Source organism: Pseudonaja textilis, chromosome 1, assembly GCF_049901715.1.
Source record: "Pseudonaja textilis isolate UNSWEBS1 chromosome 1, rPseTex1.2, whole genome shotgun sequence".
In the NCBI taxonomy this organism is placed as follows: domain Eukaryota; kingdom Metazoa; phylum Chordata; class Lepidosauria; order Squamata; family Elapidae; genus Pseudonaja; species Pseudonaja textilis.
In genome coordinates, this window is record NC_141990.1 from 95,933,095 (window position 1) to 95,957,778 (window position 24,684).

Below are 24,684 nucleotides of genomic sequence, written 5' to 3' on the forward strand. Positions count from 1 at the left end.
GCTTAATCACAAGAAGAAAAGACTGGGGATACAATAAAATTCTTTAAATATCTGAAGTATGTCAGACTGAAGAGCAAGACATGTTCTCCATTCCTCCATAGAGCAGGACATGAAATAATAGATGGAAGTTGCAGGAAAGTAAATTCTCATTGATTGTCAGAAAAGGCTTCCTGGTATGCAGAACAATTTGGCAGTGGAACTAGCGGGATCTTTGTTCACCAAATACGTTCAAGCAGAAGCTGGATAACCATCTGTCATGGATGCTTTAATTTGAATTCTTGCCCCAAGATGGCAGGTGGACTCACTAGTTTAAATGCCCAATTCCAACTTTATGGTTATATGATTCTGGATGCTTTGTAAGGAAGGATCTTCAGATTCTAGGATAGCATTCCCCAGACATATCCTCCTGGAATGGCATGCAATCACCACCTCTGCAACTATCCATGTTAATTTCTTCTTATTGGATTCAGTGGAAAGGATACCAATTGTTTGGATCTCTCTACTTCTCTTTGATAGTTACAGAATTATTGCTTCTGTTTCTATCCAAGAAAGAAGATAGGTAGGCTGCCTAATTAATCAATGAATCACAAGTAATCAACGTTTACAGGAGTCTGATATGTAGGTGCAGCTTGCTTTATCACTGAGAACAAATGTTTGTGATTGATATTTTACTCTCTGATAAGTACAACTTATCAAATATCAAAATGATTGATATTTTACTGTGCAATAGGTACAACTTACTTTGCAAAATGTGACCAAATGAATAGGGGCTTTCAGCAAGGGAGAAATTAGAAGTATCATGGAAGGAAATAATGGAACCAGTTGATTTTTAAAAAGGATTTTAAACAGCTTAACTAAAGTAAACTAACTTAAAAAAAGAACCTATGATTGATTGTGAGAGAAAACCATTTCATTTTGATATGTGAATTTGGATTTTTCCATAGTAGAACATTGAGAACATTTAACAAGTTAAATTTAACAATCTAAAAGATGCTAGTATTATTTCTAGACTAACACAGTTGGCATATTATTTCAGTTGTCACATGCTGAATAGATTTCTGGGATCATAGTGTGAAGTGCATGCTGCAATTTTTTTCTTTTAGTAAAGCCTTATCAACATGGAGTTACATAGTGGATTACTAGTAACAGCTGTTGAGGTACCAAAGGATTATAGCCACCATATAACATTATCAACAATGAAATGCACAAGTCATGAGACTTTTATTGTCAGACAACTCCAGAGACTTAGAGGATTATGTGCAGAATTGAAAATATTCCTGTCGAGTTTGTTTTGCTATGCTTTTTGAATAGCCATCTTTTACATTCTCTTTTCAAGGTTCAAAATCATGAAAATTAAAGTTGTCCTACCTAATTGCTTTAAAATTAAAGAAAATATTAACATTGATCCATGCTTTTTTAAAATTAGGCTTGAGTATAACAAGTCATCCCTAGTAAGACATTCAGCTGCTTTTGCCCACAGCCAACAGGAGATCGTGCCACCCTAAATCTTGCTGCCGCCACAATGTTCTGTAACTTGGATTAGGTCTGTGCTGGTCTGCTGTCCACACAGCTTGAATGCACAACATTCTAAGGTGGTAATTGTGTTGCTTTCTTTGCTAAAATTCCAGCTCCAGGAACCCTGGGAATATTCCTTGGAGGACACTTTTTAGCATACATAAAGCTTTCTCCAGTTATGCAGAACAATTTGGCTACTCCATGCAATATCTTTTTTCCCTTTCACATTGTATCAAAGACTGATTGATCTTAAAGAAAAAAATTAAAAATCAATAGGTCAATTCTTTAATCTAATGATCACTTGGTGGCAATAAAGAATTAGGGTTGTATTTTTTTTAATCTCTTGCTTGCCATCTAGTAGCTTTCTGAATGTCTATAGTTGAGATGTATCCAGTAGATGTACACTGCCAAAAAGAAACAGTTTGAGAAAAATAGTTAGCTTGGGGTGGGAGACATAAATTATGTAATATGAGGAGAGGAAAATAAGAAGCCAAGATTTTCCTGGTGGAAGCAGCAACTGAAAAAGGAATTCCCAACTATACAAGCTGTAGAGATATAAGAACTGAGTTCTTTCAATTGCATTTCAAGGGTTTACATTAAGTCAGATGAATTTCAGGCTACAGTATGTAATAATCAGAAGGTTATCTTGGTATGAAAATTCATGGAAATTGGAATGTACTCATGAATCCAAATATGTATGTGCAGTGATAATATATTGTTATAGCACAACTAAAATATATAAAAATTAAATTTTACGTACCGCTTGCAGATTTCTGGAGATGGAAAATGCATATATATTATTCATTGATATATGTTGGAGAAACATTTTCTGTTCTGAGATAACTTATATTCTGCATTTGCCATTAAGAACCCCATTGGTATAAGGGACCTTTCCCCATTCAGATCAATAAAAGAACAATCCAGAGCTGTGAATCCAGTTAAATGAATCAGAAGGTTTTCATAGGCACGAGTGTTTTATATGCTCAACAAAAATCACAGGGACAAGAATAAAATGCTGATCACATCATTAATATTAATTCAGACAGTCAATACAAATTCCAAAATTACGTTTGAGATAATAAAATGCTAATTCCATCTCAAATGGATGAGAGGATGAAAATTGAAGTTGAAAATAAGACTCAAGTGACTTGACTTTTTCCTTTCTTATAATTTCCAGGCAAAACCAGCAAATTAACCTTCTGTATCAGAAAATAAGAGAGAATGAACTACGAGCTCAACAAGCAAGATTAGGGCACATTGTAAATTGTGAAGAGTCATACATGAATAGTTTCCAGGTAAGATGAGGATCTATATTTTTTATTATTAGTCCAATGAAAATCCTGAATAATTCAACATCCCTAAGGACAAGTTTATATTAACATTATAATGAAACACCCCACTTTTCACATTTTGAAGTATGAAAGGAATTGGATACATAGTGTAAAGGAGCACTTTTGCATTTGAATATTGTTTGAATCAGTACATTATATAATTATTTCCTTATACTAATTTCAAATTGGCACATATTACATTTAAGTGCTTCAACATTTAAACATAAAATAAAATAGTTATATATTTGTGTCATTAGAGGTTTGAGTAGGAGTATGACTTTAGAATACAGACTTTTGATCATATAGGTGATTTTTCTCTTATCTTTCTCTGTGATATGCTTTTGTTCACTAAAAAGCCTATGATTCATTCGGTCATCCCTTCATAGATATTTCCTTACCTAAACAAAGAAACAGATCACAGACAGGCAAAAAAACAGAAACAATTTCCAAATTCCTGTTTGGCTTTTCATTGATTTTGCTCATGAAAAACAGGCAGGGAGGGTTAGAAATCACCCGTTCATTCCTCCTTGGCTGACCTGCAGAACTGTCTGTCACTTTGCTGAGTAAAGTGGCACAAAGGAAGCTATGGGCTGCAAGGAAAACAGTATCCCTTCTCCCCACCCCAGTGTATCTCGAAAGTCCAATTTAGGAAGAAAGAAGGTTCATCTGTCAACTTCTGGCACCTCGCAACCATCCCTATGTTGCCAGCAGGCATCTGGGTCAAAAATTCCAGTAAGGGAATCTTCCTTCAGCTGTGTGGTAGTTAATAAGATTTTCTAATCTTTTTCTTGTTCTTTTCTTAAACCAGCCTCAGTATGAGAAACCATCAATGCCGGCTCAATTTGCAGAGAGATCTTTGACCCAATGTGAAAGGGAGCAAGTTAAGCTTGCATCAGTACAAAATAAGGAGGTACAACTCAGTGAGTTTTTGAAAGAAATAGTAAACAAATCTAATGAAGATAAAAAGAAAATGGAAGAGAAGGTGAGCCTCATATTGATTTTATTGAATCATTTGTTCTCCTCAATGCTGCTGAGAGAGCCAGGATGGGTTAAACTCCTCCTGATGACATCATCAAGCTGAGTCTGTCTTGTATAAAAGGAACAGCCTGTGGGAGTCTCCCCAGCTTTGACTCAGCTTCTTTCGATGACAATTGAGCTGGTGTCTCTGAAAGCAGTTTAGTCAGCAGCAAAGTCGGAATAGTGATCTCAGATCATTGGCACAGCTCCCGGGGACCCGGTGCAGCTGTGCCATTTATTGGATCTTTAGATCATTCACTAGGATGTTTTTCCATTTCGTATAATTGACATTCGTATAATTAACATTTCTTCTTGATTGCTTTATAATGCCCTATATTTTCAGATAAAGATAATTGAATATTAGTTTCATTGAAATCATCTGGACAAGTTGATAAGGACAAGTTTTAAGTAAGAGTTAGGTTGAAATAACTACATCCAATTCATTCTCTTGTAGGATAAAATTTATACTTCATGTTATACCCTAGTGCAGCAACCCCCAACCTTTTGTCCAGCAGGAACCAGTTCCATGGAGAGAGGCTTTTCTTTGGACTGGAGGGGGTGTGGTTTTGTGTGCTGCCTCCATTCCATGCATGTGCAGATGGGGCTTTACTGATATCTATAGCCCGAATTCTGGCACACCACAGTCTGGTGCCTTAAAACGGCCTGGATGGTTGAGGATCCCTGCCCTAGTGTGCATAGTTAATTCAGTTTCACTATTGTTTTTTTTTGTTCTTTATTAAAGTTACCCTCAGATTTTGTTTTGTTTCAGATTATAGCCACAAGAGAAAGAAATACTTAAAAGAGAAGGCAAAAATCTGAAAAATAGTATTGTCTAATCTTATGAATCAAAGTTTTCAACCTATAGTCTTTAGTATTAAACAATGTTGTATTCTAATGTTTTATTGATAGCTTTATGTGAATATATACAATATATCCTGAAACAAGTACAAGTATAGAAACATACAAAGCTATCAATAAAACATTAAAACACAAAACTGTTTAATATGTATGATTTTTTTTCAATATACAGTAGATAAAAATACACCAACAAAAGCATATAAAGTAAAAAAAAAGTTTTGCTTCACTTTTGATACTGTTGTGAGCCACAGTCACATTGGTGATGTAAGAGATCCACAAATTGAATACATAAATAAAATTGTAAAATGGCCTTTGATAAAACCCATCATGTTTTCCCACTGGCTTGCCGATCACTCCTGTTAGCGTGACATTTGGGTATTCAGTTTTTAGTTTATCTTTGCTCCTTTAATGCTTTTTTAACTTTAATCTCTAATAGTTTTTATGATTATCAAAACTAATACAAGTAGTATATAATTGTTCATTTTAATGTGATTAGTGAACTTAACAAATAATAAAAACAAGGTATATAATGGGTAGTAATAGATACTAAATAAAAGTATCTTTTATCTTTGTACTTGAATACAACATTCAGGAAAACATTAAGCATTAACAGTTATTTTATGCATATTTTTTACATTTTAGACATAGTGTACCAGCAGGAATAAAAATTATGCTACTTTGAAGTGTTTTTTTCCCCCCGCTAAGACAGATAATCTCAGGAAGCAGAATTTAACTGGTCTCTAGTGTGCTGGTATTAATAATACAAGACATAGTTCAAATAGACATGTAGGTAAATCTTGTAGAAATGTTTAATTATAAAAATAATACACTAAGCAAAAGTATTCAGTCTTTGAAAAAAATCAACATTATATTGCATCGTTTATCTTTTCACTGATAGTTTTATTAAAATACTAAACAGTCCTTGACTCATTGGATTTATCATTTCAGAGTTATTTCCTTGCCAGATTCTTCAATCCCTTCAACAGTGACAGAACTTATAATACACTGCCTTTATAGGAAAAGTTGGGGTAGATTCAGAAATGTATTTGCCTTGAAAAGAGCCCACATCGCACTGTATAGCATAGTCAAATATCAGCACATGAAATCTTTTGTGACATTAAGTATTATGTCATAAACTGTTTTATGATAATGTTTATGTCATAAAATGTTTTACAATATATAAATTTGCCAAATTTCAATTCCATGGGAGTCCTAGCCTCCAAATTTTGTACACATTCTGTAAGATAGCCCATTTGAACAATCTTGGTTTAAAATATATTGTCCTATGATGCACCGTTTTAACTAGTTAAAGATTACATTTTTAGTTATATATAAATAGATAATGTTGAAAAAAGTAGTAATCGAGCTTGAAAAATAAACCAACCTATTATTTTTTTAATGGTTTCTTACTTCACATTAGATAACATCTAATCTTACCTTTTTTTCTAGCTCAAAACCCGAGACAGGTACATAAGTAGCTTAAAAAAGAAATGCCAGAAAGAACTGGAACAAAATAAAGAGAAACAGAGACGAATTGAAACACTTGAAAAATACCTAGCTGATTTGCCAACCCTGGATGATGTTGAGAAGCAAAGTAAAGAGGTAATTGATGTATTGTTTTGCTTTAAAAGCACACCATTCAGAGGTTTTGAGGAATGATACATTTTAGTGCTTCCCACTTGCCCACAGTATACTCTATACAGTTTCTACACTTTTAACAGAAATCCCTTTAACAATCAGTTGTGTTCAGAATTATTGAATACACAGACATAAATCCAACAGTGGTCCTATACCAGTGCAATAGCTCACTATAGGAGCCTTCGTTCCTAGTCTCTCCTGCAACCTCCGGGTTCTGCTTTCCAGAAATTATTGAGAATGTCTGCAGAAGGAAGAAAGAGAAGAGCAAATCTTAATGTACAAATAAAAATAGTTTGCCTAAATTTTTTGTTTAACCCATAAGATTTTAAATTAATAGGTACATCAGTTTGTGTGTATGTGTGTGGAGAAATGTGTATGTGTGCACATATGCACATGCATGTATGTTTAAGGAAAAAGTAATTATGAAAAACTATATAATCTTCAATTTTATAATCAGTTGTTGCATTACATAAATTATCTTTAACATCTTGGACTCTTAAACGTAAGAAAATTAACAGGTGTGAGGTTATCATAATTGCAGAATTAATTTTCCAGAACCGCCCCCCCAAAAAAATCTGTCAGCGTAACGCAAAACATGAATTATTTTTTTACATTACAAATTAACATTATAAAATTGTTAAAAATGAGACTTCCTCTTATCCTTAAAAATGGAACAATCTTTTAGATTGAATATAGATACAATTGCCTTAAGGATGATTATATTAGAAAAAACAGCAAACTTGAAACATTTTATTTTTGCTATTTAATTATAGTACGGAGCCCAGGTTAACTTTTGGTTGGATCTTTTGTATCTATAAATGCCTCACAAAAGAAGAAATGAAACAGAATTGTGTTGAATTTTAGAAACTTCAAAAAGATTCTAAAATACTGGAAATTGTGTACGTTATGCCTCATCCCAAAGGTGCTTTTTTTTTAAAAAAAAGGCAACTGGACTTTCTAATTTTTCTTTAAGACATTTTGCTTCTCATCCATGAAGCTTCATCAGTTCTGCATTATCCCTTCATTGTTATTTCTAAAAAATGTTGATTTCTAGACAACGTTAAAAATCAGTATATGACAATGCTCCTTTACTACTACTCTTTAAACTCTTTTGCTTTGCATTTCTCTTTTGAATGGTGCCAAGATTCTATTCTTGCAAGTCTATGGGAAAACCTCCCCCCTCCCCCACATCTCTTTCTCTCCTTCCAAGTCCCTCTGAAGATTTTTTTGGCAACCTTTTTGGGGAAGTGGTTGGCTGTTGGCTTCTTCCTCACGCTGAATGAGAGCTACAGTCCTCAAATGACCAGGACATGTCTAAGGCAGGATTAGAACTCACAGTCTCTTTGATTTTTGTCTTGGCGTCCTTAAGCACTACACCAAACTGTCTGTTGTGACAAGCATAGCTCTGCATAGTAAAAACTTCCTGTTTTACAGCTACTGGGTCTTGAAGAAAAATATAAGCAGCTGAAAGCTACTATGTTTAAGCTAGAAAAGGAATTGGAGGAATCTAAGACGCAATGTAAAGAAAAAGAATTACAGCTTGTGTGCCAGAAGAAGAAAGAAAAAGAATTGATAGTTGCAGTGCAAAGGTATGGGTAATATAGTTGATCACCTTCTTTGATTTCCATCTAGTGGCATGCTGACTCAGTTCTAGTGCAGTTGACAGAAATAAACTTTGCTTTAGTAGGAATTGTTTTGCTATGTCACACAGAAGGCAGGGAAGCCACATTTGCAAAAGGTGCTCGGTGCATACGAATCATTGTGCTTTTAGGGAGAAAGGGATGGAAAAGCTCTCTTAAATGAATTATATAATTCATTAGTTAAATTATTACTCGTGATTGGCTTATGGTTTAAAGCTGCTTTTCCAACCTAGTATCCTTTTAATGTTTTATAATACATCCTCCATCAATGACAGGAGGCGTGGCTATCTGTTGCTAATTTTCCAGCTTAGTATAGCTGGCAAAACTTCAGTGTTCACACGTAGCAATCATAAAAAGATCTATCCTACAGAAAATGGTAAACTTTCACCCATAGATGAAAGGATCAAACCCAGGAAGGAGAAGTCTGTTCCCAGACTTCTTCTATAGGAAATAAGGGCTGCTTTTCTCAATAGAGACAACTCGAAGATTATTCCCTATTTTAAATGAAGCAGAGCAGTTCTTTATTTTGGCATAAAGATTCACCTTCTCTTTGTGCAAAAAAAAAAAAAAAAAGGAACATGCTTCTCTGGACAAGAAAAAAAAGTGTGCCGTGAAGTGGGGCCATTTTTTCCTATAGTGAGAAAAGAAAAACTAAAATTGATAAGCCTCCTAGAAAAAATTGTAAAAAATGAAGATTTTTTTTCCTTGTTGGGCAAGTGCTTCATGGGATATGTCTCTCCTCTATGAAGTTCTCCCCATTTCTTTTACCAGGTGTGCTGATGATGTTGGAGGGACATTTTGGCTCTTGGCATCATGAAAGTATTTATCTCTGCCTAACATCTTAAAAATTAGCTGAAAATATTAGGAAGATTCTGAAAAATGCCACTTAACCCATCAAAAATTTCTTCTAATTTCCCTTCTGTACATAATCTGTACAGATGATAAAGTCAGCCTGGAAAGTTGTATGTTTGTGCTGCTGTTTCCTGAAAGAAACTCATAGGATCCAAAAGCTTAGGAATGTTAACTTCTTGCAACGAAACTAACAATATGTGACATGTTTAAAAGCTAGAAGAGCTTTTGTGAACTGCCAGGTTTGGTGGTATCATTTCAATGTCATCTGGAAACAGTTGCAAGTGGATCTTAAAATAAGGCAATTAGAATCCCTTGTTTTATAATGTTACAGAACTTAAAAAAAATTATAATTCTCTAGTGCAGATGGTAACAAAAAGTTAACTTAGTATTTTATTTTGAATATCCTAAAGTATAGGCCACTTGAGTTCATGACCCTATGTTCCTAAAAGATAAGAGCAACAAATAGCTTGTTCAGATGATGAAAGGTTAGATATTTAAGGATAGTTAGCCAAATCTCTGAGTGCATTGTTTCCATCTTACATTTGGTACCTCTTGCGTTTGTGAGAGTATAATCCACCATGCTGGCTTTGTGTTCTCCTGAAAGTCCATACATATTTGAAGTAGTGTCTTGTTTCTATTTTAAAGCACGATTTTCATAGTGATAATATTTTTATCTTTGAAACATGATAATAAGTAAAAGTTAGGTGCTTACCTGCTCTGGAACATTTGTATGTCATAGGGGTATTACACGGACAAGGCTTTTGGGGGGCATATAATATTTAACCGATATGGGAAACTGTAAGTTATTCATGTAAGTTTTCTTGCCCTTGAATGGAAACTTTTACCCTTACTTGTCTGCTTGTTTGTTTTGCTTACTAAAATATAAACTACAGCTTGCAACAGAAAGTAGAAAAATGCCTGGAAGATGGTGTCCGTCTTCCTATGTTGGATGCAAAACAGCTTCAGAGTGAAAATGAAAGCCTCAAAGAAAAAAATGAGAAGGCTAATAAGGTCAGTACATTAAATGGTTGTCTAAATGTCAAGTGGATTCAGTTTTGTCCCATATCACATTAGTTTTTCCTCTCTGTTACCATTAACAAGAAAAGTAGTACCAGTAAGTGCTTGGACTCAGCATTACTGTATGCCCAGATAGAGAGACAGAGATTGAGAGTGGAGGCAAATCAATGTAAACCTCCACTTGCTGCTGTTAGCATTTATGTATTTATGTAATATTGAATGGAAGATATTTTATTTCAACATTACTATCTAAATATTTATAGATATAGTTAGTTTCCTAAGAACTTAAGAATATCTCACTGGGATCAAGCCAGGCCCCATCTTCATCCAGCATTCCGTCCATGAATAAAATTGCCCACGGAGTCCTACTCTTTGCCTTCTGGCTTTAAACTGGTTAGCAGTTCATAATGGATAGGTCCTTTTTCTCACATGACCACTGGGAAAGTTTCCTGACAAGCTGTTGAAGAGGAATTTTGTAGATTTCTTAAAGGTCCAAAGTAACCAACATGACTATTAGTATTCTCAAAAGCTCCAGATGGTTGGAAAATCCATGCTCGTGAAATCCATGCTGATTTTATTCAGCAACATTCTTTAGTTCTTTCCTGGTTGTCATTTCTACCAATTTTCCAGTTTGCATATATTATTGGAACTCCCCTCTGTCCCTTTTTAAAGGCTAGTATCACTTTCATCCCATCCTCCTGTAAATGCCCTTCAGAATATTAGCACTTCTAAGCTCCCCATCAATCTCTCTGTGTTGTTAATTTTAAACCTGATGTTGCAATATCTTTTAGAAGTGCATGTCCTTCAAAAAGATAAAGGAAACCAGAAACATAAATAAGAATATTATTACCTTCTTTTCTCAACAGGTCATAGACAATCAACAAAATCGGATCACCGAGTTATCTTTAGAGATACAGGTAAAGCAATGTGATTTTTCACAGTTTCATGTTTTCCGTCTGCATCAGAAGAAATCATTTTGATCATAAAAGGAAGCTGTGAATGCACTTCATATGCTAGCATTACTTTAGTTTCTAATATTTAATCGTTCATATTGCTTCAGTCATTTAGCTTTCTATTTATTCATAAGCTGCTTTGAAATATCTAGAACTGAAAGTCTAAAAATAAATCATACAAAGGAATAAATGCTATAACCTGGCCAGCTTGAATAGAAAAGGGAAACCTTATCCTAACAGACCAGTTATTTCCCCCATCAGCAGGACTTTTGTTGTGTCAGTGAAGTGAGGCTGGAATTTATTGACTAATGTTGGTATGCAGCTGACTGCTGATTTATGACTTAGCTGACTTGCCCAGAATGCCTTATGGCGCTGGGGATAGAGTTTTTGCTGGAAGAGGGCGGAAAGATAGTTTCCAGTTTTACTCTGTTCATTTTCAGTAGTAAAAACCTTCCACATAATGGCAAAAGAAATACAGTTATAACTGATACCCTAACACTGTGATGGCGAACCTATGGCACACGTGCTGGAAATGGCATGCAGAGCCATTTCTGCCGGCACCCGAGCCGTCGCCCAGAACAGAGCTACTGCACATGCGTGTGTACCTCCACCAGCCAGCTGATTGTCAGGTATCTGCTGCGCATGCGCGGGGGTTGGGGCACACACGGGAGGAACATGCATGCACAAAGGTACATGGCGAGCAGGGGGTTGTGTACGCATGCATAGAGGGTGTGCGGGGGTTGCACGCATGTGCAGGGGGGTCGCACACGCATTGCATTATCGGTGCAGGCATGCGCATGCACTTTTGGAAAGTTTAGCCATCACTGCCCTATCAGTATATCTTTGCTGGTATTTCCACATTAGTTTCCCCACAGTTTTCTCTGCATTTTCATGCCTTTAGCTTGCCTTGTACAAAAATATATGTTAATTTGTTCTTTAAAAAGAAACAAGAAAAGAAAACCAAGTAGTTTTTTTAAAAAAATTACTTTAGCAGACATCTTTGGGTATATTTACAAACAGGAAAATAACTCTAAACTGGTTTTATCTGGCAAAAGGGGTTTGTGAGAATTGATCTTTTTTGAATGCGAACCATCAGAACTTTTAAATAAAAAAGAAAGGAAGGAAGTCACATTTTATAGGAGGCAGATATATTTCATTTTTCTTTTTGAGGAGTGTTGCAAGTTGGACTGTTGAGATTCCCACCAGTTCAAACTCTGCCATGTTGCAGGGCACTATGCAGGGATGGGGGAAAATGTTGGCTGTGCTTGACAATCCTTGTGCAATCCAGGCTATTTGTTCTTCAGCTGTGAGGGAATGATAAGCAATTCATACATAGTAAAGGGGAGAGGAACAAGGATGGATGCCAAAAATGTGATGCTTTCAAAGCCAGAAAAGATCTTTGATATGAAATAGCTATAGACCTGGCATTCGGGCTTCTGTCCCGAAGAATTCAGTAGTGTGAGGCTTTATCAAGTCTTTACTAAGGGAAGACAAAACATTAAAAAATTCTACTTAATGATTATGTTTATATGAATTCATACTGGTTATTGTTAAAAAAATAGAATGTTTGGAACAGAGTTCGTTGATCAGCAATTTTCAGTTTCAGCGCAGTAGAATTCTGTTTTAAATTCCCAGTCATTATATTTTGCAATTTTATCCTTTGTCAGACATACAGTCTGAACAGATGAGCATCTTTCCCCCAAATCCAGTAATCATATTCTTCAGAGATGATAATAATGCACTAAACATACAGGGGAAAGGGTCAGCTCTGTTTGACAAGGCTGTTGTAAATTTGCATTAAGGCAAAATGACAGGTAGAAAGGAATTTAGCCTTCATTCATAGTACAGCTAGACCTTCTTATCTACAGTTCTATGTATCTACAGTTGATAAATAAAATGGATAAATCTTGTTTCTCCATGGCCAGTTCCAACTGCTGACAGGTGGGTAGAGGTCCAGTCCAAAGCTCCTCTGTGTTCTTGCCTCTGCTGTATTAACATCTACATGGAATTACTAGCTGAGGTCATCCGTCAACATGGCATCAGGTGTCATCAGTATGTTGATGGTACACACTATATATTTTGACCTCTGGTCAACCAAGTGATGCCGTTAAGGTCTTGTCCCAATGATTGGAAAGGTTCCAGGTCTGGATGCATAGGATCAGGCTTAAAGTGACAAGACTGACTACATAAGGGTACTGATTCTTCCACTGCTGGTAATTCTCCACATTTGGCTCTGAATGCACACTAGTTCCCTTAACAAAACTGGTGCACAATTCGTGAATCCTCCTTTACCCAGAATTGCTGCTGAAAAACAATTGTACTCTTTTCAGGACTGGGAGTCCCTTCTCAAGGTCACTCGTGTTGATTATTCAGTGCACTTTATATGGGACTGCCTCTGAAACATTCAGAAGCTAAAGCTGGTCAGAATATAACAACAGGAGCAGTTATGAGTATGCCTATGTAACAACTCTTGTTATATGAGTCAAAGTGACTTCTAGTGAACTTGAGGGTGCAACTTGAGGGTGCTGGTTATCACTTACAAAGCCCTTCATGATATCGGGGATGTTGATCTGAGAGACATTCAGGCTCTTGTAATGACTGTCCAATCTATTCTAACCAGTTGGCATACTTTGAGTCTCATATATTAAACAATATCATTTGATAGGACATAGGAAGTATACCTTCTCTGTTATGGTGCCTGGAATAGCAAAGGATTGGACTGTCCTTAACCTGCAAGTCTTTAAATGATGTCTGAAAACCTGATTTTTGTCCTGAAGCTCTGCGATAGGTCTGGCCATCTGAGATGCAGTGTCTATTTCAGTTACAACTATGTCAGTTTCTATAAAAGAATTTAGAGATGAAGTTATTCAAGAGCTCCTAAAGATGGACATGGACAAGCAGTTATAACATCTATAACATGTTATATGAGTGGAGGAAATGTAACCTTTTTTTGAGGTTCTTTAGGATAAGGTGTGATAAATGAAAGTTTGGAAAACCTTATAAGATTCAGGTAGGCCAGGTTAGAAAAAGGTACCAGATTCCAAAAGATTCCAGCTATGCTGCTTTATTGTTGTAAGAGGTAACAGAATCTTAAACATAAGCACATGTTTTGAAACATTATCTCTTTGTTTAACCTGTACAGTTCCCAGTATTGAGTTGGGCAAACTTATATGTAAATAAATAAAATAAGTTATTCAGTCCAGAATTTATTATTTGTGGTGAACAAATTTGTCTATGTACAGTTGTTTTATGCATGGCTCTGATCTGCTTGCTGTTTTCTACAATGCAGAAGTAAGCATTGAGCTCTCTCCCCTGCCCCCAAATTAATTTTCCAGTGACCTTTCTGACCTTATATGGTCATCTTCTTCCTGCATTTTTACCTTTTCCACATTGAAAATGAGGGTTCTGCTGAGAACTAGTAATTGTTCATACAAAATATTGCTGTTGAGCATGAAGGTAAAGTTAGCATGTTGAACAATCAAGCTGCTAACCAAAGAAAGCACCAGAATAATTATTTCCATCACAACAAAGAATTATGAGACAACAACACCAACATGTTCACATAGCTTTTAAGAGGAGGTAACTGATGAATGTTCCAATGGATTTTTTATTTTGATTTTTTGCCAGAGACCATAGGAGATTGTAGTTCTGCTAACTCCAACATTAGTGAAAGAATTCCACTACTGCTTTATATTTATTTTGAATAAAATACAGTCTGTTTTTAATATTATCTTTACTTATTGCCCTTTATTCAAAATAAAGACTGGGGGAATAGAAGCTTAAAGTTGGTCAAGATATGGTATCTTTATTTCTTTTCTTTCTGGTGATTTGGAATCATATTCCAGAGGCTATAGAAGCTATATGCTTATTCTCATAGGCTCCATGTCTTGTTGCCTAGAGAAAATCAACTGTTATATCATTGCATTCCTGGATTCAGAACTTTTTTGATATGTGAAACAGTTCAGCAGAGTAAAGTGGTCCTTTTGATCTATCAGCTGATATATTTTCCTATCCTAAGCAATGAGTGGTCAAGCAAGCAGTAGTTTTCCCCCTCAGAAACTAGAGAGCAGACAAATGATAACTAAACATGAAATCAATGGAATTGACAGTTTTGTTAACTAACAGCCTTTGAAGCACCAGGGGATAAATATCTTCTCTAAACACTCTTGTCTTTCCCAATAAGGGGAGGGGGATGCTTTGGCAAGCTTAATGCTGAATTCCTCTAAATCTCCTCCTGTCAAGATCAGACTAAGAAGTGCCTTTTCATTCACCAGAACTGACAAGCATATAACATACACTGATCCAGTGGAGAAATACTTTCTTAATTTATTCTTATAGTATAATCATCCAACTGTTGTCCAAGGAATGTCTCTCTTCTCCCTCCAGTCCTTTATAACCTGAAAGTAATAGATTAAAATGCCTATATTAGGGGACCTGGTAATCTTGAGATAACTGCAGAGATACTGATTCTTGTTTCTTCAAATTTTGAAAAAAAGTATTTATTTTCCCCTGATCAGCAAGTCAGATGTTATGGATGTAGCTCAGTCCATCATTTAGTAACAGCTTCCCTGGGATTAAGATAGGTTTTATAATGGCCCTAAATTTGCTTTTAAAACATTCTGAAAATGCTCTTCAGAAGGACTTCAGCAAAACATAGCCTGCAGCTCAAGTCAGGCATTGAAATACTGGATTGTTGGATACTTTTATTTTTACTTTTTTTACATTGAAGGTTAGACAAAGGATGAAATCAAAATCACCGAGATCAGTTTTCTGATTTGCCCAGTACCTTAAGTCTTCCCCATCAGATCAACCATTTCATTACACTGACTCATAATTACTTGGCAATAGCAAATTCAAAAAGTAATCCTTTATATTACTTGTGTTCTTTTTCGCAGAATATTTTCATAGCTATAATGTAATCAAATAAAATAATAGATTTTGGTGGGCAAAAGAAAACATCGGTAGACACAAAAGAACTGCCATGTTAGTTAGCGGAGAAACTCTGAAGCATCATGGCACAGCTGCTGAGTTTTGTTTGTTTCTCCTTCAAGAAGGAGAACTTAAGAAGAGATATTGTCATCCTCCTTGTTGATGGTAAAATTCATTGCTGAGCAAAGGCTAAACCTGAATAGTCCCCATTCCTGCAGTAGATTGTTTCAGGGAAGAGAGAATCATAAGCGGTTTTTTCATTTATGCCAGTACATTGGAACTCTGAGTACTTTCACTATCAATCACCAATCAACAAGGAAAACATGGTGCTGAAAGGTTTGAATTATTGATATATTCAGGCAATGTTAGTAAAGTTAATTTTTCCATTTTCCCCCTAGTCTATGCAAGAAAAGCTTTTGGAAGGAAATCTGACAATTCAGAAACAAAAAAATGAACTTGAAGAAAAGGATAAGACTCTACAGCAGTTAAAGGAGGTAGTTCTTGAGGTAAGTTTCTCAGATTATCCTCTGAATCAAATTTACCTGCCTTCTTTTTCATATATTGTGAGTGAACTGTGAAATAATTTTCCAACTTGCAATTAAGCATGAGAGTTTTTTTTTTAAATCATAAGTACTGAACAGGAACCAGATACACTGATAAACATCTTGCTACAATTGGGAAGGTCTCTGATGGACCAATAGCTAGTGGTGACAGATTGACTTGCTATTTGAAACAAACAAACAAAATAATATTGCATAATATTTAACAGTGTGGATATTTGTTCTATCAAAACATGTCAACATTTGATGTCCCCCACTCTGGCCTTCCATTTCTTCACAGTTTTCTTTATCAGATGCCAAGCATCTGATTCATGCCCCTGAATGCATTTTTTTTTTCAAAATAAAATATAAGCAAACTCGTTTTCATAAGCCTATGTTCAATTAGTTTTTTTTCTGAAATAAGCCAAGTGAATGAAATAATTTTTGTACTATTATTTTCACCTTGTTTTAATGAAGAACCAAAGAATTATGGAAGAAAATGCAAGTTTAAGAGAAGAGATTCATCAGATGGAGCAGTCCAGACAACCGGTGGCTGAAAAGTTACCTGTGGCAGATCAGTTGTTCATACAGATGTCTCACTGTCTATTTGACTTGAAAGCACTTTGCAGTATTCTTACTCACAGAGCTCAGGGCAAAGAACCTAACCTGTCCTTGCTGCTCGGAATCCAATGTAAGTAATGTAGATAGAGATGCCTACTGTTCCTTTTGGTACTGAATAAACTTGGGAAAGGAAAATCTAGGAATGTCAGTAAGAGAGGAATAGGAGGCTCCAGATTGATGTACATTTCTCACTTGGGTAAAATACTAATAAATACAAGTCACCTACACTTCAAAAAACAGATACACAGTATACATGAAAAGCTTATTTTCCATAATTGTAATTCAAAAATGTTCAGTTAGGGTTGAGAATTAAATTTAATCTTCTTATAATATTGGGCTTCCTGCAGCTTTTCCACAGCATAGTTTGTGTGATCTTTGTGGTCTCCAACCAGCCATGCAATACGTTCCATTTGTATCTGGGTTTTTTTTTTAATAACACATTTCAGCATGAAGTCATGCTGAAAATTGGTTCTTTGAAACAGACAGACTGTGGTGCCACTGCTAGAGTTTTACCTCAGAGTATCATGCTCTCATTTTAATTCCCTTTAAAAAAGCCTAAGGAGCAAGAAGTTCTAGTATTTCAGTTGAATAAGTAGAACACTCCAATTTCCCCCAAAATAAACTTTATTAGGATCTCATTTCTTTTTGCTGGCTTGGATCTCTATGTGTTCTGGTGACTGCCTGAATTGGGTATTATTGTCAATTTTTCTCAAGTTAACTTCTAATTCTGGCAGAAAATAAAAGCAACCTCTACCAGAGAATACTATTTGACCTTAAGAACTCATTCTTTTATCCACCTTCAGTTTTTATTAAGCAGAAAATATAAAGCCAAGAAGCTGACTTTCTTCTCTATAATATCTCTAATTTTAAAGTGATCATAACAATACACATTTTGTCAATAAAGTGAAATCTTCAATTTTCTTTCTATAGCACAGCAGAAATAGGTTATTAGGTCATTTATAATTGTATGTTTTGAACTGGTGACTTGTTTAACTTCTAGCCCTGATTCTTCTTTAACAGCAATGAACTGTTCCTCTGAAGATGAGAAGCACCATAGCACAGAAAGTCTCTCAAAGAAGCTCTCAGAGGTTTGTCAATTACGGAAAGATATTGATGAACTGAGGACTATAATTTCAGACTGCTATGCTCAGGACATGGGAGAAAATTGCATTACACAGTGATGACATCTTGGCCTCACACTAACAACTAAGTTATTAAATGCTGCTCTGGTTTTAGCTCCTCAAGTTTCTGTTACAAACAATACTGGAAAGCAAATGCTGTGCCAGGTGAAAAAGGTTTAATGCATAGTTCATGCAGGTAATACGTTCTTCTATCGAAGAGATTTTGTGCTGCAAAAAAAAAATCTAATTTCTTTAAACTACTGAATGTAGGTCAAAGCTGTGAATAATGTTCTTTTGAAAATGGTTTTTATTTCTTTTGTTAAGCTGATAAAAGAAAATGCAATGTTTTCTGGAGTAAAAATGGAATTGCCAGAAGAGGGCACTGTAATAGTAGCTTTAGGGAGAAGATCAATCCGGAGAATCTTCATGACAAAAGCAGTTGGGGATGCTTGGTGATTTGAAGGTCAAATATTAGAACTGTGGATAAAGAAGATACAGAGTCATAACAAAGATTCTTTTGAATGCAGGGAATATCGATGGTTTGGGCCACATTTGGTAAAATTATATGCTCTTTAAGGGTTGCATTCCCAGTTTAATTATTATTTTATTCTGCAGTTCTTGTGTAATGCAAAGGGAAAAAAGATGAGAAAACATTCACATTTCAGAGAAGGAAGGGATTCAGACTTAGAATTTAATCACCAACTGTTGTTCTCTTTTGTGTTAATTAGGTTGGGCAAAAATGGTTTTGATAAAAGATTATTTTAAAAAAAACAACTTCTAAGTGTGATATCTTCATAACAATATATATTTTACTCTTTGTTTGAAATTTGGCACAGTAGTGTCTTCTGAATGTGAATGTTTGAATTTCAGCACACAGAAAAATAAAAAGCCTTAAAGAAACCTGATTTTTTCTGGCAGTCTGAAACAACAGATCTTGATGAATAATTAATATAGTTGCTTCAAAATTATATCACAACTAGCATAAAAACCTTATGTGAGAACAGAGTTCTTGACTATTCAGGCAAATATGCTTAAGTTCCTCTTATTACCAGAAGAAGGCTGGGATGAAATCAGCAGTGCCAACCTTCATAGGCGCAGTGTTAAAATGCCTGAATTAATGGTATTCCACTTTGTAATCCAGGTTTATATATTTTGCTGTGTTGAAATTTATATGCCATTTGTCAAGACAAGCCTGGTACCACTTTATTCTGATAATCTATTCTACAATCTATAAAAAACACCTTCTTTGAAAAAAGGAGGAGGCTAACTAAATACAATGCGTGATGCTGATCATGCCATGAGGCTCATAATTTCAGTTAAGTTGATGCTTAAAGAGCAAGAAATAGATTAGTATTTTCAATTTCTTACATTAGTATTTTTCTTTAAGCAATTTTTAAACCTTGATTTTAGATTGATATTTTCACATTTTGTGTGATTCAAATTTACATTTTATTTGTAAATGATGCAGTTGAAAAAATTGTCCTTTTTAAAGTAATATTTATTTTAATAGGAGCTTATTCCTACTCTGGTGACTATACTATCTATGGAAATTTATTTTAATATTGAACTTAATTGATGCTCAGTTGTTTTAAATGCACACCTGTAAATATTACATGGAAGCAGCTAGTAAAGAATGCAGATACAATCCTGCTGATTGAGGCCTGAATTTAAAATATTAAGATCACAACCTCAAGAGTATTACTAGAAATAAAATTGAGCAGTACTTACAATTGTAACTTTAAATCCATATCTATGCAGATGAAGGGGTGGGTGATCAGAACTTGATTCACTTTCTCACCAATGAAGAATGGGTGCAAGACTGACTTTCTTACTATACTGTGCTATTAAGAAGCACAAATGTCATTTTGTGATTCTAAATGTTCTTATTTTATATTCTATTTGACTCTGTATCTTGCAAATAATTTGGAATTGCAGCATTATATTATTATTAAGAAAGGATCTTCCACAATAAAGATAGGAGCAATTTGTGGAAGTCGATTTTTGACACAAAATTGTCAAGAAATTTCCTTTTTGCATGGGCTGCAAATAACATTTTAATTAACTGGTTAGCTGGATTGTTTAGCTTCTTTAGCAATCCTCATATTGTCTACTTTATTACATCATGAGGTCTTATCACTTTTACTTCAAATAGACAATCATATAGCACTCAAGGAACAACTAATTTTTGAGAGATTATCCCAGATACCTGATACTTTTGAACCTTGCCCAGATATTTGTTTAACTAATGTAGTTTAACATTATACTCTATGCATGTTTATGAACCTTTTTTTAAAAAAAAAGGTTTGACAAATTATTTTACAATTCGTATTTTTAAAAAGTTGATATTTTTGCTCTTGAAATAAGAATTGTGTTACAAGAAATGTCTTCTAATATGCTGTAGAGCAGTGTTTTTCAAACTTGGCAACTTTAACCTGGACTTCAACTCCTAGAATTGTCCACCCAGCATGCTGTCCACAAATCTTAAAGTTGCCAAGTTTAAAAAAAACACTTGTAGTTAAGACGTCGGTGAAAATAAATGGGTAATTTGTTTAACAATTATTTCAGTTTAACATGCATATATGTATTCTTGTAAATACATAAATAAAACTTTACTCATCAGTTTATTAAAAATAAACTCACTGATCTACAGCACTTTGGGGACCTACTTCACCCCATCCTTCCACTCATATCCAGTGAAAAACCGAAGGTGTAGCATGCATTTCAGTTGCATTTCTATTGTCAACAACCCTCAGTGATTGCAATTCATTGGTCGAATAGAGGATACTCCTAATGGATATGTGTTGATAAGGATCTCCAGTGTTTTAGAGAAGGCCTGAGGCTGTACATCTATGTGGCCTTCTTTATACTACCAGCAAACACAGAGTGTTGGGAATTAGGGTTATTAGTACGACCCTCTTTTCTTCTTACCCATTCATTGGAACAACTAAAAAAAGGTTGTTATTTCTGACATCTTGGCCTATCAAAGTGGCCAGTAAAAAACAAAGTATGCTGTGAATCACAAATCTATTCAAGCATTTCATAGAGACTACTAAATGGAAAGCAATTGAAAGTATTTGTTCCTGCTTTAAAAAAGGAGGGACCTAGATTATCCTCAGATGCTAAATAACAGGGAGAAGGCATCTGCAACTGCTTATATGTAGGTTATGTAGAATATAGAAAGAGATTTGTTTCTCCAGTAAAGGCTCCGTCCTGGTAATTAGTTTAATCATGTGTTTTAGTGAAATGAAAACAGTCAAAGATTAACCAAAGACAGAAAAGCAGAAGGACAAAATTAAATGAGCCATAAATGCACAGTATTATTTTATTAGTAGTAACTTAGCAGTCTTGGAATCTGAAGAACTTACCAGTTTACAATGGCTATTTAGTAGCTTGAGTTTTGCATGAGTTTTTTCATTGAATATGTGTGTGGCCTCATTCAACACATGTTATAAAAATGGTTAACTAACAATAGCTTTTTAGAAAAAGTGATTCACAGTGGTATTACTAAGTTGATTTAGTCATGACAACCTTTCCCCCCAGATGCAGGAGATCATCCAAAGAACTGAAAAAAGTATTATTAATAAATAAAATGTAGTTAGATTTGTCAGCAAAGATGAAGGCAAAATTTACATATTTCATATGTCAAGGTTGCATTTTTATGGATGTGTAGATGGCATTCTATAGTAACTACTATAATTTAGGAATGTATCCCAAAAAAGGAATTTAGAAAGTTAATTTCATACAAGCCTAATACAGTTGTTTATATGTCATTTGTATGTACAGTATTCAAATTAGTACTGTGGTATAAACTTAATTTGATTTTATTTTTTTGTAAAGCACGGTCAGTGAGCCTATTTGGAAAACTGACTTAGCTGTGACAGTAATGCCCAAATCAGTAATACTTCCTCATTATATAAAGGTAGAGTTAGGTGTTAAATATTTAAGTTTTTGGAATGTAAGTTATGAACACAGTAGATCATTTTTAGTAGGTTTTCTATAATCAGTCACCCTGGATATAGATATTTTTTTAAAAAGTAATATAAATGAACCAAAATTATTTTTAACTTTTTTATTACTCTGTGAATTTTACATAGTTTTTTAGTTGTTTATTCCCATCCCTCTTTTGAAAAAATTCTGAGAACATTTTTGTTAGATTCCAGAACGAGAATAAAAGGATAAAAGATCAATGCAAGATGAGGTGAGCATCAGTTTTACTCTGCCTAAAACTTAAACTGGGGCTAAATTCACCTAAACCCCCCACCCCACCCACCCACACATTTATTATTCAATATTGCTTATGTAAATCTAAGTATATTTAAAAATAACTGTAAACGTAAAAGATATTTGACTTCTTCTAGATTTGGATTTCAAACAAAATTGAAGGCAAAGATAGTATTCTGTAAAAAGACAATGGATGTTAAAAATTAGGTGAATCAGTCAATAAGCCAACAGTCATTAGAGTATTATATCTATCTCTTTGTAACTCTGTGCCTCTTATTTTTGTTCATGGCTTAAAAGTAACGTTTTAATAGCTATGAAAGTATCAAAATTTGCACTTTGTTTCCTCTGATTTTTGAGACTTTTTAGCTTGTAAATATGTGAGAAACCTTTCGTAAATAGAAATATTTTTTAAAAGTTGTAGGTCACCTTTGAAACTTAATCTGGTCTGTTTTTACCAGCTATTCTGTATATGGTGAAGAATATACAAGAAATTCAGTCAAGAGTATCCTTTTGTATATATTAGGTATATCATTGTTAATCAGTAGCAAGAAAAGGGAAAAGAGGCCTCTCCTTCAAAACACAGTGGACTTAAACTGGATCAGTTTTCTAATGCTGGTAGTTCTTCAATGTTGGGCTCAGTTTTTGAGCCACTCAGAATACCTCATATGTACATAGAGTTGTCATGACTTAAATCGAAATGTATTCAGTGTTGTTGCTGTTTTTAATTTTAATTTTTAAAGAGCCACTGGCTGGTTCATCTCTAGGCCTGTCATTCTTGCCTACCCTCTTTTTGTAACTTTTTTAAAAGTAGCATTTACAGCTAGAATTTTGAATGCCAAAGTTCTATTTATTAAATGATAAAATTTTCATTGTTGACTATACTAGTATTTTTCCACTCAATCTGTTTGTTTGATGTTTGAATTTGTAACTGCAGAACAAAAATAAATTTTGTTACAAAAGCTGGGCATTGTGTTGTTTCTAATTATAAATAATATGGTATCATTGGGGTAAATGTTGTATGTAATCTTTGCTGATAGCACAGAAGAATATTGTCAATGAATAGACATGAAATCTAAAATGAAATATAGTCAGGTGGCCTACAAATTTAATTATTAAATTTATTAAAGATTGCAATGCACATTACCAAACTACAAATTTCAATTTTTTGACTAAAGCCTTACTAGATTAGTTTGCTAATCCAAATGTACTAGCATTGTCAAACTTTAAAAGCAGCTCAGTCCATTTATGCCCAGACTTTTACATAAGAGCCAAAGAAAGTTGGAGGAAACTGAAAAAAATTCCACTGGTTCTGTTTAACAGTAATTTTATCCAGAAGATGTCACTAAAACATACACTAATTCAGTGGTCACCAACGAGTGGGCTGCAGCCCACTAGTGGGCTGTGAGAAAATTTTGGTAGGCCGCAGAGAAATCTCGCCCCCAGAGCCCCCCCCACCCCCCCGAAGCAATCCAGGCTGCTCAGGAACACAAGGCTGCACTGCCCACATGGCTTGCGGGAACCCTCCCCGCCCACTCCTTATCTGTAAACTTGCCTGCTAAATTTCTATTTTTCCTTTTTCTGACCATCAGCTATTCTGCTGTGCCGGGAGATTTAGATTAACTAGGAAGTAGGAAATGTTTGGATTTCTTGCTTTCTAGCTAGTCTTTAGATCTTTGGCTCTGCTTGTAAGTACAGCCGAACCTCCCTTAGGACTGAAGGTTTGCTTGCAAGCAAATTCAGTGCAGACTCATGGCAAGCAAATTTGAGAGACTGAGCTAGCCGGTGGCAGATAGATAACTGAATGATTCTGTGAGCAACTCAATCTGCCTGCTTTGCCTGATTTGGGGTAAAAGTTGCTCTTTTTTAAATAAAAAAATCAATATTTACATGCATGATGTGTTGTGAGTTAATTTTGTAAGTTTGCTTGCAAGCAAATTTTATGTGACAGACTACTAGCCGATGGCAGATAGATAGATTTCTGAATGAATCTGTGATTCTGTGAGCAACTCAATCTGCCTGCCTGCTTTGCCTGATTTTGTGTAAAAGTTGCTTTTTTATTAAAAAAAACCAATATTTATATAAATATTTATAATATTTACATACAAGCCATGCCCAGCCAGTCACATGACCACCAAGCCACACCCACAAATTAGGCCACACCCATAGAACCAGTTAGTGGCCCCTGGGATCTAAAATTATGAGTTTGGTGGTCCCTGAGGTCCAAAAGGTTGGTGAACCCTGCACTAATTGATACTACTGCAGTGAAATTTATTTGAAGGGATTTTTAGAAAGTCGGTGTATAAAAGTGAGAAGAGAATGTGAAATATGTTACAGAATTTATGTAAAAACCTATTTAATAGCTCCAGCAGAATTGTAATATATTATTAATTAAATTAATGAGCCCCACCACTGTCTTGTCATCTACAAATTTA

The 24,684-nt window shown here is 34.9% G+C and overlaps 1 protein-coding gene across 6 annotated transcripts in view; it reads left to right on the forward strand.

Moving 5' to 3' along the window:
* Positions 1-23,211, forward strand: part of CEP85L (centrosomal protein 85L) — a 101,088-nt gene extending 77,877 nt beyond the window's left edge. For 3 of the 6 annotated variants that reach the window (XM_026705430.2, XM_087942098.1, XM_087942073.1), the window contains 9 exons: positions 2,693-2,810; positions 3,655-3,828; positions 6,171-6,323; positions 7,794-7,948; positions 9,745-9,862; positions 10,735-10,785; positions 16,149-16,256; positions 16,767-16,980; positions 17,931-23,211. In XM_026705430.2, the coding sequence (XP_026561215.1) occupies positions 2,693-2,810; positions 3,655-3,828; positions 6,171-6,323; positions 7,794-7,948; positions 9,745-9,862; positions 10,735-10,785; positions 16,149-16,256; positions 16,767-16,980; positions 17,931-18,091 (1,252 nt within the window). In that variant the 3' untranslated portion in view covers positions 18,092-23,211. The remainder of the gene's footprint in view (positions 1-2,692; positions 2,811-3,654; positions 3,829-6,170; positions 6,324-7,793; positions 7,949-9,744; positions 9,863-10,734; positions 10,786-16,148; positions 16,257-16,766; positions 16,981-17,930) is intronic. The other 3 variants (XM_087942093.1, XM_087942106.1, XM_087942088.1) reach the window with 1 other exon arrangement.
* The last annotated feature ends 1,473 nt before the right edge of the window (positions 23,212-24,684 follow it).